Source organism: Gopherus flavomarginatus, chromosome 25 (genome assembly GCF_025201925.1).
Source record: "Gopherus flavomarginatus isolate rGopFla2 chromosome 25, rGopFla2.mat.asm, whole genome shotgun sequence".
Lineage (NCBI taxonomy): Eukaryota > Metazoa > Chordata > Testudines > Testudinidae > Gopherus > Gopherus flavomarginatus.
The window spans coordinates 10,041,599-10,060,596 of record NC_066641.1 but is presented as its reverse complement, the minus strand read 5'-3'; the positions used below and the strand labels follow the sequence as shown (position 1 = coordinate 10,060,596).

The 18,998-nt window shown below is 47.5% G+C and overlaps 1 protein-coding gene across 1 annotated transcript in view; it reads right to left on the bottom strand.

Moving 5' to 3' along the window:
* Positions 1 to 17,732, bottom strand: part of SKAP1 (src kinase associated phosphoprotein 1) — a 233,702-nt gene extending 215,970 nt beyond the window's left edge. Inside the window, exons 1-2 of the mRNA XM_050934839.1 lie at positions 17,609 to 17,732; positions 8,703 to 8,808 (exon numbers count right to left, since the gene is read on the bottom strand). Of these exons, the coding sequence (XP_050790796.1) occupies positions 8,703 to 8,808; positions 17,609 to 17,657 (155 nt within the window). The 5' untranslated portion in view covers positions 17,658 to 17,732. The remainder of the gene's footprint in view (positions 1 to 8,702; positions 8,809 to 17,608) is intronic.
* Positions 17,733 to 18,998: the final 1,266 nt, after the last annotated feature.

The window sequence follows — 18,998 nt, the reverse complement described above, 5'->3', positions numbered from 1 at the left end:
ACCATTAGCCAGGTCAGCTTATGAACCACTTCAAATGCATTTCTTAGCTAAACATTACAGAAGTGGCAGCATCTCTGCAAAGACTCTGGTTACCCAGTTTCCATCATTTACAGGCATCAGGTTTCAGATTAACAATGCATCCACGAGGAAATGGATGGGAAACGGGTAATTTTATCAGCTGGAATGGCAAATGATGCAAATTACTGAAAGGATCATAACCCGGAAGGCACCAAACTGTTACTGGAAGAGTGCAGGGATCCAAATTCATCCCACGTATAAATCAATCAGGTTGCACCTGGTTTGAATTTGGCTCAGAGATGTTCGAACATGACGGAGCCATCCTCTCCGTCGTAGGCCCACGTACAGCACGGAATAGATTGCAGGATGCTCACAAATTAAAACAGAAACTCTGTATGGTATCAGACCTTTTGAAAACAAAGTTAGCATTAAAGTTGACACTGCAAAATGGAAGGAATTCCTTTGTAAATGATTTTCTCCATCTCCTTGCAATGTGCCGGAATGACAGAGATGGTTTGCAAGGACAGAAAATGCAGGTCAAGAACTTTTTGATATTTATAGGGTGGCAATTGACTTCTCAGGTACCTCGTGAGACAAATCCATATCCCAGTGGTTAAAATGAACCTGAACCATTGCTCATGCTGAGAGAAATCCCACCACCAAGTGAAACAAATTTCAGCCTCCCGAATAAGGAACAGATGAAAAACAGCGCTTGGGCTAATTAAAGACGATGTAGTGGGGCCAGTCCAGCCTTGAAGGTAATGTGCAGAGCTTGATTATCTGCCTGACTACCAGGTCACATTCTTAAATTCCCTTTTATCTTGATATTGCATGTTATGCAGGATAATGAGCCTCATACTGGTGAAAATTACATAGAGGGCAGTTACACTAATGAAGCAAAATTACCCTGAAATTGCAGCCTCCTGCACTCGCATTTCAAAACTTTAAAACAAGATTGGAAATTAAGATAACAGATGTAGTTAATCTGATTAGAAGTTTATTAAAACAGTGCCCACTAGCTCTGGCTACGGACCTTTGGAAGACTGTTATAAACACCTTCATAATCTGGCTATAAAAGTTCTCCTCGGATGGGGTCAAGTTCACCCCGATGTAACTGAATGGATGTTATACAAGAAGCGAGACTGACCATATCGTACTTTGGCTATGGCCTAGAATAGAGGAAGAAGTGGGAAGTTTAAGACGACGTGTGAACAATTCTAAACCCACTGATGTAGTCGATGACAGATTTTTGGCAAGGAATTATGTAAACGACACCACTAGAGAAGCTGAAGCCCCATACACAAAAACATATTGGGTCAAAATGTATCCCTTCTGGAATTCCACAGGGGATGTAGCCAGCCCATTTAAGCTCTGAAAAGCAGCCGGATACCAAGAAAAGTAATTACTGCATTTAAGGATTGTGCTAGCTAAAGTGCATTAATGCACTACTTGAAACCATCTAAGGGGTCAGATGTGCAACACTACGTGACTGTATTGTACTGAAAAAGAAATACCAGCCCGAAGGTATTTAGTACACAACAGAACAAGCTTTTGTGATCTACGGTGTAAACAGATCATTCAGAATGTGTATGATTATTACAGCAGTATCTAAGGGTCTCGATTATAGTTCCACGCACTATACAAAGATACACTTGCCTTAGAACCCGTGTTTACTGGCTCCCAGTTTAATACCCTATCCACCAGACCACACTGCCTCTCACGTACTTAAAGGTCTGGAGTAAGGACTTGCAATTTTGAATTCAGTTATAGATTCCGTGAACAACCGGAGCTCATTAGTTAAACCACTGGGAGTTCGGGGGACACAAAAAGTCCACGACAGAACAATTTGTTGAGAATCCATATTTTTAAAACTCCCAGGTATTTATATTTTAAGGCACACAGGATATTGCTGTCAGCATAACATGTTCCAGCGAGGTTTGGGTTTTTTTAAATCAACTACCCCAGAGAGCTGATGGAAAAAAATTTGCACACGAAACCTTCTGAAAGTTCTCAAATGATTTTTTTTAAACTTGCATAGAGATTCAGCCACTCATGGTGAAAGTTTTCAAACTAGTTCTATCATGCAAAGGAAATGATAAAAAAAAATTAAATTACAAAAAAAAATCAGAGTCCCTACAGTTAAACATTAAAGGAGCCACTACATAGCATTTTGGGGCAATCTCCCAGCCCAGGTCAACAGATTCAGGTAAGCTGGGCAAACGGCTGTGTGGACAGTCCTTTGAAGTCGTGACTCACTGGGGCTGGAGCCCAGCCTCCTCCCGAGGCTTCAGCCCAAGCTCCAGCACTGCCTATATAGCTATTTTTATAGTGCTGCCATGAGACCCAAGCCTGTTGACCCAAACTGGGAGGCTCGCCTCAAAACGCAGTGGAGACAGACCCTAAGGTTGAGATACAAAGCAGCAAAGACCATCCTTGAATCACCTCCTTAAACTAGGGTATCAAACCTCAAAGTAGTGCATGCAAAAGTTTCATCACAGTGTCAAATGGCTGCATCTACACCGGATTGCCCACTGACGGTATCAGAGCAGTGCCAGGGGTGTTAGGTAAACCCAGGCAGCAGCATTAAACCCTCCTGGGTGCCTAACCCTTCTTAAGCAGGTCTACACAACATAGCAGTTAAATGCCAAAGACCTCCAAGGGTATGCCAAAGACCAGCCCGGGTAGACAGATTTGAGCTAGCGTGCTAACGATCACCAGTGTGGATGTTATGGCTCCACTCCAGACTCAGGTTAGCCACCCGAGATAAGACCCAGACCTCCAAGGGTATGCCAAAGACCAGCCCGGGTAGACCGATTTGAGCTAGCATGCTAACGACCACCAGTATGGACGTTATGGCTCCACTCCAGACTCAGGTTAGCCACCCGAGATCAGACCCAGAGCGGAGGGATACCTTAGTGGTTTGAGCATTGGCCTGCTAAACCCAGAGTTGTGAGCTCAATCCTTGAGGGGGCCATTTAGGGATCTGGGGAAAAATCTGTCTGGGGATTGGTCCTGCTTTGAGCCGGGGGTTGGACTGGATGACCTCCGGAGGTCCCTTCCAACCCTGATATTCTATGATTCTATGCAGGTATGCTCAGGAGGCTGAGCTGCATCTCCAGCCCAGCTAGCGCCAGCCAAGTTTGTTCTCAGCTTCAGTGTTGACATAGTCCAAGTGCCACATCAATGCTAGAGCTCCCCCCAGTGGTAGCAAGGCTGGAGAACAGGGCAATTCATTGGAGGATTAGTAGGAAGGGGTCCCACGGCCACTTCAGGGTTTATGTAACCCCCACACCTCCTAAATGTGGTGTTCTGTCCCAATTAGTGGCACCAAGACCACTTAGAGAGATTATGAGTTTGCTCTACAGCCTGGGCTAACAGCCAGTTGGCTTTTAGCTCATACACTAAACTCCAGAGGTCCCAGGTTCGATCCCACCCACCATCGATGACTGGGGTCTGTTGGTGTTACACTTCATCATGGCAGGACAGGTTAAAGGTAGCACTGCAGCATACATGCTGGATTTCCTTGTTTCTGAGAGTGTCGTGCTTAACATTATTTAACCCTCTCTCTCCATTTCTGTCTTGGTCTGCCTCGCTCTCCCTTAACATTATTCAATTTCACAGAGGAAAAACAGCACAGAGTTAGTTTCCACTTGCTGCAAACCTCACTTCCAACAGTGAGTTTAGACGCCCGACTGGCTCAGAAAGGACCACTGAGGAATTATTTATCCCCATTTTTAATAATCAATCTTATTTCCTGCCCCTACCCTAGAATAAGTTGTCTCCTTGCTGATAGATGACCTCACTTGGGCATTTAGACAGTTTTTTGGTTACTGTTCTTCCCAAAGGACCAGGGGAGGGATGGGCTCCTGAGTGGAGTCATGTAACCAATTCTTCCCAGGTGTCAGACATCTGATGCTAATCCTGCAACTGGCACAACAAAACAGCCTAACAGGAGCCTGATGTTCTCAGCAAACAGCTTTGAAACAAACTTGCAGCACTAACCAGCCCCCAAAACAAGAGGGTCTGACAACTTGAGGGGTTCCAGGTTCTCTTCTGTTTTCCATGACGGCTGCTCTGCAAGCAGATTTTCATCACCACCAATAAATACTCTGCTTCCAGGTCAATTAACTATTTGCCAGCAACATCTACAACTAAAGGTGGTGATCCCAAAGCACTGGCAGAAGAACACACAGAGACTCTAGGACAGGGGTTCTCAACTTTTTTTTATTATTATTATTATTATTAAGTTGCCCGGGTTTTGGCTTCAGCCTTGGGTGGCGGAACTTGGAGCCCTGGGCTTCGGCTTTCTGCCCTGGGCCCCAGCAAGTCTAATGCTTGGAGGCCCCCCTAAAACCTGCTCACAGCCCCCCAGGGACCCCGGACCCCTGGTTCAGAACCACTGCTCTAGGAGAGTGAAATTCACGGACTTCGTTCAAGGATCTACTCATAGAAGATTGAGAAGGACTTGAACTCAGCCAGAACACTGCACATGTTCCAGAAAAAGTGCTACTCAGCTGCCAAGGTGGAGTACGGGTTGCTACACCTGCAAATCACGTGCACCTCCTGGATCCATGAATCCGATGACTCAGGCCCACATCCTCAAAAAGGTATTTAGGTGCCTAACTCCCACAGCAGTTCAGCACCTAAATACCTTTGAGGATACAAGCCTCTGGGGCTACACTCCTGCTTCTCCCCCAAGTCATTCTGCGGCTTTTGTCTTTGTGGGTTTTGCACACAGCAGACAGGGGGCGAGTAAGCTGAAAATAGATATAGGAAAACACGATTGTGAAACCAGAAAACATGGTCAGGCCAGGCCCGGCATACATGTATTTGTGAGAGGCAGGAGCAGGATCCAAAGACCACTCTCTTTTGTTATTGACTTCATTTCAACATGACAGTGTGCCTTTAAATAGCCAAAGACATTCTTAAGAATAAAATGGCGCAGGCCCACACAACCCAGTCAGACGGCAACAGCCCCTCCGCCATGGCCTACGATCATTTTCATAGTACATTTCAAACAAAGATACCGCAAGCTGCTTCCCAGCTAATTATAAAGCATTATTCTATACATCCTTAACAGGCAGCATAAGCCCAACGCTGTGCATGTTAAAGTCAATGGCAATCCTCCCACTGAGGACAATATTAGACCATTGGCAGGGCAGTGGAACAAAAATCTGAAGGCCAAGTTACAGGAACAGCTATTCAGCCCAGCTCAGAATAATTACACTGTAAGAGGCCCTTCCCTTCCAGGGATCTCTCTCCCCCCAGTTCATGGTTAAGCAAGTGACTTATCTCCATTATAAATCTGCATAACGAAGTGCTACAGCCAGTGTCATCTTTCATGATGCAAAGAGGTGAAAAGCAGAAAGAACGACGCCTGCGCCGAGGACCCAGATGCTTCCTGAACGCGACTGCAGATGACTTCCTGAATACGCGCCACAAGAACCACAGCATGCTCCCTGAAGAGGCTAACCCGAGCCGTGCCCCGAGAACGAGATCTGTTTAGCTCTTTCAAAGAAGAAAGTGGCTATTATTACAGTAAGCTGCTACCACAAATCCTTTTCTGAACACTTCAGGTTAGAACAGAGACGTTCAAACATACTATTGTCCAATCGTCAGCAATCAAGAGAAGAACCACCAGAAAACCAACGCCGCACTGCAGCCTCTGCTCTGGAACGGATGCTTTCTTGCTTCTGTCTCCACACAAACCCATTGCGAATAACTCCAGAGACCAGCTCCTCTTAAAGCCCTGGCCAGTTTTACATTGGTTTCAAAGGAAGCAGGGGTGGGCCCACATGTTCTCCCGTACTTACGGAGAAGGAAACGCCATGCACATTCCCCGTTATATCGCAAAGGCTGCACCAAAGTCCTCAGCATGTTGATATGTTACTTTCTCCTAAACCCTACTACAAAGCACATTCCATGCTCAGCCCATAGCCTAGATTCTCTCTTCCCCTAATCCTGCCTCCTTTATGTCCAGGTAGGGTAGGGTAGCAAGCCACCTGCTTTGCTAAATGAGCAGAACAATCCAGCACTGCCAACTCACAATTTTATCATGAGTCTCAAGCTATCTGGTATTTTTCAAATGCCAGGCCCCTGGAATTATATTATGCGAAAAATTGAGTTTTCATTAAAAAGTTTATTGCCTTGAGGGTTGCAAAGAGATGCTCTGCAACATGAAACTTCAAGACACTCACTTCAGAAGCCAAACAAAAGGACCCCAAGTTCATTATTTTTTAAATCCCATATTTTAAACCAATCTCAAAGGATGTTTTCCCTCTCCAGGGTGACACCTAACTCATGATTTCTGAATGCTTCGGTTGGTAATCCTGCTCCAATTGTCTCTGTCCCAGCAGGATGAATATATGCTAACAGAGTGGGAGTGCTTCAGGTGAACGCTGCCAGCCAGTTATACTGACAGGAGAAACAAGGAGCAACGCACTCTCTTTTCAAACATTGAGGGACATCATTTTCCACACCACCCCTCCGTTGTAGATGCTGTAGCCCCGTTTTCTGAAGGCTCCCATCTTTTCCCACATTCAGCTTGCTTCAATTATTCAGGGCAACCCAGGCTGATAATTACACAGTCCCGAGTTGCTGAATAAAACTGATGCTTAATTAGCCAGCAGGAAAGATCGATTAAGATACAGCGGGGCATCTTGCAAAGTTCTTCAGCGGGACTGTGGGGAATAGAATCCGGCTGTGCCCTTCCAAAGGATAAAACACTCTGCGTCTCAGGGACTCGGCTGTAGTTTTATTTAAACTGGATGCCTAGACTGGTCACCCCCCGAAGTTTTATCATCAGATCTTAACTCTCCCAGTGCTACGGTTCACATCCTATAAAGACAGAACTATCGCCAAGTTCTGGAGCATATCTCCAGCTGAAAACCACAGACAGAACACATCTTCCATGGCCTCATCTATCTTAGCCCTCGCGGACTCTTCTCCATCTGTGCGATTGCAAGGGAAAGAATTTCCCCCAGCAAGTCAGCACAGGGCACGTTTGTTTAAACCCCAAACAGAGTAATTCACTTCACACTTTGGCCCTGTGCCAGAGTCCTGAACCCAAGTATCCTCAAAGATGTGGGGATACTGGAATCAAAATTCAGAGCTAGCCCTGAACTTTGCAGATGGTAACCCTTGTCTCTGTAAAAGGTCATAACCCAGGAATTAGACGCCCCTAAGCACTAAGGCTTGGGCTGTATCTCTAAAACACACACACACACACACACACACACACACACACACACACACAGGCTCGCCAAATGAAATTAACAAAAGCAAGTATTTCTTCACACAATGCACAATCAGTCTGCAGAACTCCTTGCCAGAGGAGGTTGTGAAGGCCAAGACTATAACAGTGTTCAAAAAAAGAACTAGATAAATTCATAGAGGATAGGTCCATCAGTGGCTATTAGCCCGGATGGGCAGGGATGGTGTATCTAGCCTCTGTTTGTCAGAAACTGGGAATGACTGATAGGGGATGGATCACTTGATGATTCCCTGTTCTATTCATTCCCTCTGGGGCACCTTGCATTGGCTACTGTCGGTAGATGGGCTAGACAGACCTTTGGTCTGACCCACTATGGCCGTTCTTATGTACGCCTTTAGCAACAGGTCAGCAGAGTGGGCAAATGCTCACTCTTCCAATTTGGTATGAGGAAAAGCAACTTATTCACATGTATGAATATTCAGGCTTGTTTTCAAAACCTCCATGGAGGACAAATATTCATTGTATGATTTATTTCTGACACCACCAGTGTCTTAGGAAGGGGACTGTGGTTTAGCGGATAGAGCCATAGACTAGAGTTCAGGAGAGGCAGGTTCAATTCCTGACCTGCCCCCGATCATCCAGTGGCAGAGTCACTTCCCTGCTTGTGCCTCGGTTTCCCCATCTGTAAAATGTGGCTAATGCTGTTGACCTCCTGTGTAAAGGACTTTGAGATCTACTGATTTAAAAAGAGCTAGGTATCATTATAGGAGCAGCGCAAACACAAAACAAGGCATCATCCCTGCCCTAAAAGGGGGGGAAGCAAGGGATCGCTCGGTGGTTTGAGCATTGGCCTGCCAAACCAAAGGTTGTGAGTTCTATCCTTGAGGGGGCCATTTAGGGAACATGGGACAAAAGAAACAAACATCTGTCAGGGACAGTACTTGGCCCTGCTAGTGAAGGCAGGAGACTGGACTCAATGACCTTTCAAGGTCCCTTCCAGCTCTATGAGATTCTCTCTCTCTCTCTCTATATATATATATATATATATAAAAAAAAGAGAGAGAGAGAATAAAATTGGTTGCAGTCTGAAAAATGCTGGCAGGTAGTAGCTTGCCTCATACACACATTGTTGCACAGCTTAAACACCCCTGCAGCATTTGTCAATGCAACATGCAGCAGATACCCATAGGTTCATACAACTGCTCCTTCAGAGAACAGACCCACATAGGTATTTGGCACCTACCTCACTGATTTCAAATCAGTGAAAGTTCAGAGCCCAAATACCTTTTCTGGATCCAGGCCTCCTTGCTCATTAGGCTAATGGCACTTTTGGAAGCACCCCTTAGAGCCCTGCTGTGAGTGCCCAACCAGTTCAACAACACGTGGGGCTACCCATTGCAGTCCTGCTACTTTGCACCCGGAACCCTGGCAATTCTGTGCCCATCGGAACATAGCGCAGAAAACCACCAACCTGGCCTTGACTTGCCGGAAGCCAACCAGAATCGCCTGTCTCTGGTCTCTGGCTCTAGTGCTCAGGTTCTCATTCTGCAGCCCGTCTGCCAGGTAACCTTCTGTATCTGTTAGGGAAGAAAGTTACAACCGTCAGGAAACCACATGGGTGGTGGGCAAGAATTCGATTAGGAGAAAAACTGTTTTCAAGTAACCAAAGTATGCAGAATGGTCCATTGAAAGCATCTGAGAGCATGTGATCAAACAGCCTACGGTAAAGACAGTCAGCCTGAAGGCTCTTCTATTGGAGAGGGTCCGTAACTAGTAAAAGCATCACACTGGTGGGCGACACACTGAAGTTTTGCCTAAGGCAGGAGATGGTCTTGAGCAGCATCTGGAACTAGGTTTGCTTGTGGGGAAAAAACAGCAAGGAACCATAAAGAAACTCAACCACCACAGAAGTGAAACAAGACAAGGATCAGCATAAAGAACAAAAGGGCATGTCTCCCAGAGTTGCGCACCGGCTAGCACAGGTAACAGTAGCACAATCTGGGCTTCAGCGTGGGTAGCATGCACCCTGCAGAAGTACTCGACTTGCTAACCTTCGTGTCCTTCATTCCCATTATTCCCCACAGTAGCTGGATTCAAGCTCGCACGCTGAGGAAACATACCCAAAGTTACAAAGTGAAATTGGGGGTGCGGGAGGGGCTGAAAGAGAAAGAGCCACAATGGAAAGAGAAGTGCGGAAGGAAAAAAATAAAAGAACAGAAAGTGAAGTAGGAAGCTGAATATGAGTGTTTTGGACCCACTCCTCACAAAGGGTCCAGTTCTGTTCCTGCTGAAATCAACGGCGAAACACACCATGGAAGTCAATGAGAACAGAGTCGGTCCCAAAGCAGAGCAGAGCATGAGCAAGAAGAATGAGCTTGTGGGTAACTGAACAGAGCTGAGGGAGAGGGATTCCAGAGCCCCAGTTGGCACAGGGTCTCCAGGCAGCGTGTCCACTCCTGGGTATTGCAGGATTAAGGGAGGTGTTAATAAACACCCTGCACCAGGCCCCTAATCCAATTCTTGGCCTTGCGTATTCATGCCGTATACTGACCTAATGCCACACCCACTCCCTCAAGCCATTGTTCCTTTGGAAAAGGCTCCCATGTGTGGGATACTGAGTCCCGCTGCATGGATTCACATCTGGTTTTTTTTTGCTTGACATTCACGTAAGCTGCCCAGTCCTGGACCACATGGATCTCCAGGGGGTCTGGGTTTCAGCAGTAAACAGACAGGAAGAAGGAGCTGCGGTGTCGTTCAGATTCAGACGCTGGGTAACCACCTACACTTCACGGAAATAAAGAGACAACCGTAGGAAAAAAAACACAGAACCAAGCTTCTCTTTAAAGGGACAGGAGCAAACAATGGGTTATTTGTGGTCACGATCCTCTTCATAGTTATAGATGAAACACAAGAGGAACCATAGCCTTTGTTTATTTGACGTGGGACAGTAGGCACAAAAGATGGTTTAAAAGAAGGAATGAGCATTAAACCTCAAACTACATGCATTTAGATGGGCTCATCTGCACTATTAGCCAAACTGCTTCATGCGCAATATTCCAATACCCAGAGAACTGTATGTTCTTGTTTCAGATGAGCTAGGACAACTCACCTGGAAAAAAAAAATTTTTTTTTGCTTGTGAAAGTATCTCAGATACTACATATTCCCACTGTTTTCTGATTTACGATCAAACCTCTTCTATTTGCATGGATATCGGCTCCCCTTCCAGAGAACTCAAAAATGAATGATTGCTACCAACACCCAGTTCTGATCTCATGCCAATATACTGCCACACGTTACAACAGCGTTGCTGCCAGTTTATGCTGGCGAAGCAGAGATTAGAATCAATGCCGCACTGATGTAAGTCGCCAGTGTATCGGCCTACACAAATTCTAGCACGCCCTTAACTGTGACACTAATGAGAGTTTAATATCCTGCTGGCCAGGCTTCCAAATTTTTACACCCCTGCTACATGAAAGTTTGCCCGCCCCCAAAAGGAGTGCTCTCTCTTTCGTACACCGTAGGAGTTCACACAGCTCTTTACAACATTAACTACTCCACCGGCAAGTGCGTAGCATGTTCTCGAGATCAAAATGGCATTTAGAGGAATATCCTTTTCTGTCTCTCTTATCAACCTTAATTTCCTTCTACCATCTGCTCTGTGAGACATTCAAAGATGCACCAAAAGAATGTGGAAGGTGCCAGAACTCTTTAGTATAGAATTCACAGTCTAGGGTGAAGCGGGTACTTAAGTCCAGAGGAAGAGACCTCTGGGCACATACCAGCAGCCAGAAGACCAGGCGCTACTCCTGCCTGATCTGTGAAGCAGCCAGCGAGCGGGACTCAGGAAGCCTGGAAGTTGTACAAAAACAATTTGTAAAAACAAGTGGGCTCAGTCCACATCACTTCGAGTTTCTGAAGCAGAGTGTTCCCTCCTGGGTTGGATTCCTTCAGCTGAAGCCATCCATTTCCAGTTGCCAGCCAAAGTAATACTCAAGTTAATAAATACGCTTACGCCAAATCCAGGCTCTTCCCACCTTCTCTGGCTTACTGTTTTCTCCTCATTTCCTATCACAGCCCTCTCTCCCCGCGCCCCCTTCTACAGGGCAGGCATTTCCATTAGGACAAGGCTTAACATGACCCACCTGCTTTCCCTGTGTCCTGGCAAGAGCACAGCTGCCTTCCTTTATCCCACAATTAGAGTCCTGAGAAGCAGCTGTGTCTTGTTAACCCCTCATTAGGGCAGCTTTCTTAGGTCTGCCTTAGGTACATGGCCTGCTTTAGCCTAGAAGCTGAGCCCCTCACAATCTTTAACCTCAGAACACCCCTTCGAGGTATGGAAGTGCTGTTGTCTGCACTTTATAGATGGGGAAACTGAAGGCCCTGATCCTCAGAGGTGTTTAGGTGCTTCAGCCTGTTTAAATCGGTGAGAGTTAGGCACTTAAATACATTTAAGGATCTGGGCCAGAGAGATTAAATGACCTGCCCACGGTCACGCAGGAGATGCGTGGGAAAGCAGGCAGCTGGATCTAGGTTTCTGATGTTCCAGGCAAGCCCCCTATCCCTTGGGCCATGTTTCATTTCCTACACCTATAGGCAGGGCCGGATTAACCTTTTGTGGCCTGGAGCCAAATATACTTGTGGGCTCCCATGTAGGCAATGGAACATGGCATGGGGAGATCGGTCCCCAGAGCAAGGGGCCAGCCAGGGGCAAAGGGGCATTACAGCAGCAGCCCTGCTCCGCCCAGGGCGAGGGCACCATTTACAAACCAGCAGTTGCCAGACACACAGTGGCCCAAGCAGCCCTGTGCTGCCAGCCTCCCCCTTCCCCTCACGGGGCAGGGCCATGCCGCACCATACAACCCCCCGAATACAATGCCAGAACTCCTCTCCCCCGATTCTCTGTGGCCAGAGCCCCTTCGGACCTGCTTTTCCCTGCATCACCCCACACACATATGCACAGCACCTTGCACATCACCACCTCTGCCCAGCCCCACCACAACTGCCCAGCACCCCACACCAAACCCCCACTCCTTAGTGTCCCAACACAGAGATCTTCCCCATCCCCTTACAGCCCAGCACCACCCCCTAGACTCCCAAGAGACCCAATCCCCAACACCCTGCCTCCCGGTCACACTCACTGGCCCTGCTGGGAGGCGACTGTCTGCCAGGCTGAACCAGCAGCGGGGCCGGGAATTGCTCTGGCCTCTCAGGAGTGGTGCAATCTGCCAGATCAGGACCCGGCCAGGTCCCTCAAGACGCACTTTCCCTGGAGGGGCCCAGGCAATCCCCCCACATTGTCACCCGCCACAACTAGCTGAGACTGGCCAGGCTTCTGCCCCAGTTCCAGGCAGCTCAGCTCTGTGGAGACAGGTGGGACGTCACAAGTGGTGGGAAGCAGAGACTGCCCGGAGCCAGGGGTGCACTGGGCTCTGGCCAGGGGGCAGAGAGGAGCAGGGGTGTGGGGCCAGGAGGTGGAGAGGAGCCCTCAGCCTGAGGAGCAAGTGATGGGGGGCGGGAGGAGCCAGCAGGCTGACGGGATGTCAGGGCGCAGTACAAGTGGAGCAGGCCAGGGCCCCTTCTGAGCATGGGCCTGGCTCCCTGGAGCCACTGGCACCATTGTCAACCCCACACTGTCTGTAGGAATTTAGCCTGTGAAACAGAGGCATGGTACCACTGGCCCAGGAGAAGCCCAGTAATGCCATTTAGGAAGCTAGGCACAAACCACTGGAGGCGGATTTACGGTAATGCCAGCTAGGTGCTTTCCACACACTAAGAAGGAAGTCCCTGCTCTGAGCAGCTCACAGTCGAAGGCCAGATCAGTCGACAAAGGTAGGGGACCGGCACTAAAGCAGGCAAGTTATTACATATAAGTCAACTCAACTCCCTGTAAGCAGCACAGCAGAAACGAGTTATAAAGAGGGTCTTAAGGGAAAACAATTGTATGAACCATGTTTCCACAGCTAACACGAGTGGAGACAAAAATGAACAGTGTGCGCCCTCATCATAAAAATATAAATACAAGTTGCATCCCTCTGCCATTTTTAAAGGTAGATTAACTCCATGAGTATGAGATTAGCTGTAATATGAGATTTACTTACCAGGACGTCTGTGTGGATCAGTGCAGCATAAATTATAATAAAACCACACTCACTCCTGCAAGCTACAGCGAGCTCCTTTTCTGAGCCGTCTGCTATGTTTATAGCACCAGGAAATGAAAAAGAAAGCCCAACCATAAACTTTCAAAGTGGATCAGGAAGAGCAATATGTAAGCAGCTCTAGAGTAAATCACACACTGATGTTAGTTTTACTGCTTAGCTGTAATGCAATATTCTTGATGTTTATGGATTGTTCGCCGCGATCCACTCTGAAAGTTTACAGGACTCTCCTTTTCATTTCCTGCTGCTTTTAAAAAAAAAAGTTGAAATTTCATCAGGCGCTTCAGTGGAGTTTGCAAAGGAGATCGCAGTTAATCCAGTGGGAGATGCACACGGTCATAAAATTATTTCACAGCTTGTAAAGTCCAGGTAGTAAATAACATTATAATGGTGGCTCTAAATTCTAGGAGCTAATCAGCACTCAGCAATGAGGGGGATGATAGTTTTTAAAATACCACATGTGTGTCTCTCTCTGCTACCCAGGAACTAGATATCAGAGGGCACGTAACAGCAGCTGTAACAGTGCACTTAAATCCAACTACAGTTCCTACCCAGACATCACTCACTGACTCAGAGGCATGGTTTCCCCAAAGAGTTGCACAGATTTAACCATGCAGGTGAGTGCCAATCGTATCAGCATTCTCGGATACTGTTTTCCCCTTCCCACACCACTCCCATCACCCTGCCCACTCCCCTATCCAGGTGAGAGTGGGAGGCAATTGGAGGCAGCTGCTAACACAGGGACTACAGAAACCAAGGGGTCCAGAGAGTAGTGTGGATGCACTGAGCTTTGGCACGATTGCTTGAATATCTCCAGAAGTTGGGGCATCCACAATTTTGCAGGGCCAGATTCACCTCCCCAAAACAAGACTATAAGGAAACTAAATCTGCAGGTTCCACAGAAAGGATGATTTAGCCATGAGCAAAGACAGGAAGGTTTGGCCAAAAGTCTGATTCAAACCCACAAGGGAGCTGAACCTCAGAAAGGAGATTACCCTGATGTCTTCACCTTGCCCTGCTGCAGTGGTCTGAATAAACCACCATCTCACCAGCCTCCATACTCCTGAGGCAGGACAGTCTGGGCAGACCCAGAAACAACGGCCTTGAACTTGCAGCTTTAAACACAGAGTTTCAAGCTTTATCCCTGAACTCCCTGTCATGTGAGAGTCCAATGATACTATCTCCACTGTCCACAGCTTAGTCTCCTTCAGGAAGGACGAAGGGTTAAAGAGTATTTGTAAAGGGGACAACAGCATCAAGGCTGCTTGTCCTGAAATTAGACCCCACCAGCTTTGTTGTGCTTTGCAGGTGCGTTGACACAAGCACCAGACCAGGTGCTCCGTTCTGCCTGGGACCTGCACTCCAGCAGAAACAGGCTTCACAACACTGCAGCTCATAAGAATAGGGCCAGCAGGCAGAGGCACTCGGGGGATGTGCCATGGTTTACCCACATCTCCAGCATGTCTGCGAACCAAACAGCACTCTGGAGTTTTTGTGGGTTAGTCACTGCTGAGAAACAGGGATTTTTTTTTTATTTTTTTTAAAAGCCATCTTGGTTTGAAAGCAGAGACAAAAATAAAAAACCTGCATGGGGAAGGAACTTTTAAATATCAAGAAAAAAAGGTTTCATAGAGGGTGTTTAGACTTTTTGAGCCAAAAACTGGGGCCCCAAATCTGCAGACACTGGCGCTGAACTTGACATGGGTGACGCTTCAATGATAACAATGTGCAAGGCTTCAAAGGGGCTACTAGCGGGTGGAAAGTTAAGCGCAGGCTTAAGTGTTTGCCGGATCCGTGCCTAACTCCAGAGAGAGAATGCAAGGTAGTAAATAGCTTTGAGCTCACAGCAGTTGAATGCCTTTTAGCTATCACAGTAGCACCACTGTCACTAACAAGCCATTCATTAGCTATTGTTATAAAGTTATGCAGGAGCGTATACCTTTAATATCAGAAAATGGATATTACTGGATGAAGCTCTCAGTACATTCTTGGTGTCTTATTTCTGATCTTGATTTTAAATAAACTCTCCTGGGGATGCACTTTGCAAACACAGAAACAGCCTGAGCGCCTAAGTAGCTGGAATCCTCCTTAAGTACAGAAAGGCCCGACCACTGTACAGATTGTTAAGAGGCAGCAAGTTTGATACAGAAGTATGTGACATGCAATTAATCTCCATTCATAGCCTGCTATACTTGTCAGCAAACAAAGGCTCTGCTTTAGAAGGAGATCTGAAGACTTCAATTAAAAACAGGCAGCTAACAAGAAAATAATCTAAGTTAAAAGGGAGGTGACAGGTGCCGAAATGAGTTGTTTACAGAAGTGTCAGCTCTGAACAATAAATGGCTGCATATCAAAAATGCGAAAGGGGTGAACTTCACTGCAGCCTCATGATTAAAAATAAAGAACAGGAAATTCACATGTACAGCTGGGGGAAAGACACAACCCATTTGAAAGCGAGCTTTGATGGGCCTGTGTGCGACACTCGCTCTCAAATGTGACCCATCTCCAGGCTGAAAGCTTTGCATGTCCCAGAAGGGGAGAAAGTCACTACTCCTAGCTACTACTGGAATGGGGATCCAGCACTTGAAAGTGTACTGTAGTGAGCATGGCAGGGGAGACTTGTTAGCAGTGCTCTGGATTAAAGGGACAGTATCAAAATTTCTGAACAGTGTGTGTGTGAGAGTCATAGCCATAGGTGCTGGAACTAGGGGTGCAGCCGCACCCCCTGGCTTGCAGTGGTTTCTATTATATACAGCTTGTTTCAATGGCTCTCAGCACTCCCACTATACAAATTGTTCCAGCTCCGCCAGGTCACAGCATAACAGGAGAGAAATGGGGAATTAAAAGGGATTGTTATACCATACAAGTCGGCAGGGGAACTCAGGGTGGGGTGTAAGATCGGAAACAGCTCTTAACTGCCTTTAAAAAAATAAATCCTCTGATTTCAGGTTAAGTGCCCAGACCCCAAACAACTGGGATGAGGTAAGTTGGAAATAAGATGCATTAGGCACAGCTAAGCATGGAAGCAACATAGATCCATCCCTGGCGCTGAAACGGACACCTGTAGACGTGAGAAATTTTCCCAGAGCCTTTAGTCACCATATTACAGTATCATTATAAGAGAGTTCTCACTAATATTTGCAAGGGTCTGTGAGGTGCTAACCAGGTCATGTTTGTAGTGTGTTTAGGGATCTGCAGATAGAATGGGCCAGAATTATAACTGCTCAGTCTATGCATCGATTTTAATAAATGAAGAATAAGAGTCCCTCGACATTTGTGAAGAAATAAAGGGAAACAGATTTACAAAGTATCCACATGTCGTGCTGCTGCAGTTATGCATCTAACAAGGTCAAGGCTACCAGCTGCATCCCCCGGTAGGTTTGTCAGTTAGGATACTTAGCAGTAGAAAGTTTAGCACTGTGTTCGTAACCAGAGCCAGAAATTAAAGCTGGTGCAATTTTCACAGTCTCCTGGGAGGACTGGAAGCCCACTGTTTCCTTTAGAGTTGCTACTTACATTGGGAATTTGTCCCAACAGGGCAATCTTGGTCATTGCCCCCGAATATTGCCATGTGCCAAACGGGCACAAATCCACTGCACTAAGATGCCGTCACATGCCAAAGATGCATCCAAACCTGTCTGCATGATATTTTGGGGGCAGCTTCATCCCACATCGGGACATCAATGCCCCACCAATGCCATTACCCTCCAAAACTAGCCCTCCCAATACGGAGCAGTAACACCCATCTCCTATATGGTGTTTTTCCATCAGTAGATCTCAGAGCACTTTACAAAGGAGGTCAGTGTCATGATCCTCATTTTACAGATGGGGAAACTGAGGCATAGAGACATGAAGTGATTTGCCCAAAGTCACCCACTAGGTCAGTGGCAGAGCTAGGAATGGAACCTAGGCCTCCAGAGTCTTACTCCAGTGCTCCATCCCCTAGGCCATATTCTCATCCCCCTTTCTGACATGGAATCATTCCAAGGAACACTGAAGCACCAGGCCAGGTCAGGTCAGGTCAGGTCAGGCCACGTTCCCCTCAACATCCTCAGCTGAAAGGGGGAGAGGCCTATGCAAGCTAGTGGCCTGGAACCCCTCCCCTTCTCAGAAGGAGAAGCCCCTACTCCAACCTACAGAACCATCTCCTCCTGGAGCCACTTAGCAAACAACTTTAGCAAATTCTCCTCATTTAGCTGAGACGGGGGGGAACTGGGTTACCTTCAAGGAGCCTCTGAATCTCCTCAGGGATGATGGGGGGCATCTGCATCAGGAAGAAAGAAGAGAAGAGTCCCAAGTGCAAATCTCCAGAGACTGCTTGTGCTGCTGTCCCTGAGGTGCAGAGGCTGACTGATCCAGTGAGAGAGGAAGCAAGGAGGGTGGGGCCTGCCCTGCACTGTAGAGGGAGAGGGACTACCTCAGGTGCTTCCTGTTTCACCTACTCCAGGATTGCAGCCTGCAAACACCTGCATGATGCAGCTGCAGTAGAAATGCACTTGCAAATTCAGTGTAGGCCCCTGTGGTTGCACCATAGTCTGGGAGAGCCCTGGGGTGCGTCTGCTTGGTTTACCATGCAGCCTCTTGTACCTACCCGCTTGCATAGAGAGAACACTGGGCTCTGTGTGTGTGTGTGCTCTGCATTGTCATTTGGCCTCCTACGTCTGCCCCTTACATACGGGGGCCCTGAGTGGTGTGTGTTACAGTGAAAACCAGACTATCTTTCCTGCAGCTTGCAGGGGAAGAGAACTGAACTCTGCTGCACTGCAGTGCAGCCTTCTCTGTCCCTACACCCTGCAGAGGGAGGAATTGTATTCTGCCTTGCTGCAATGTTCCACCCGCTCACTTCCAGGATCCCAACAGGTGCAACATACTTTCCTATTCCTATGGCTTGAACTAGTTTGCATGCTCCAATCTGCATCCCGCTAAACTAGTTTTATTGACTGCCATAAATGCAAATTCCTGCATTTCCACAGTCTCATAACGAAAGTGGCCACTGAATTAGATTTGCTCACAGTCCTACATCTCTTCTGAAACCTGAACTGGCCTAGGCTGACTGTAGGGAGCCCTCCCGTGTCTTAACTTGCATGCATGAACTTTCAGGCTACGCGTGGACCAGAAAAAGCAATCTTTCCCTGATTTATAAGCACAAGTGGTCCCATTGACTTGACTCGCACTCACATGGATCTGGCCCAAACTTTGTGCAGGGCTTTGAGATCCTTCAGTATGAAAGGCACTGGAGAAATGTAACATTGCTAGTGTCAGGCTGTCTGGAATGGCTCATGAATGGTGGATGCCAATCTCAGGGCAAACCAAGGCACCAACCCAGGTAATGGAGGCTGGGGGGGGCTAAGGTTCCCCACCACAGCCCTGGGACTGGGCTGTGGTGGGGCTCAGAGCTCCCCTGGACAGCCCGGATTCAGGGTTCAGCCACAGCCAACTGGGGCTTGGGGCTGTTCGGGGCGCCAACAGGCCAGCCGAGGTTCAGGGCTGCAGGCAAGGAGGGAGGGGGACAGAAGGGGCAGAGTGGGGGTGGGGCCGTGGGCAGAAGATGCGGGGCAGGGGGCTATCCTCCCTGAATGTGCAATGCAAGCGCCACCCATGCACAAACCCC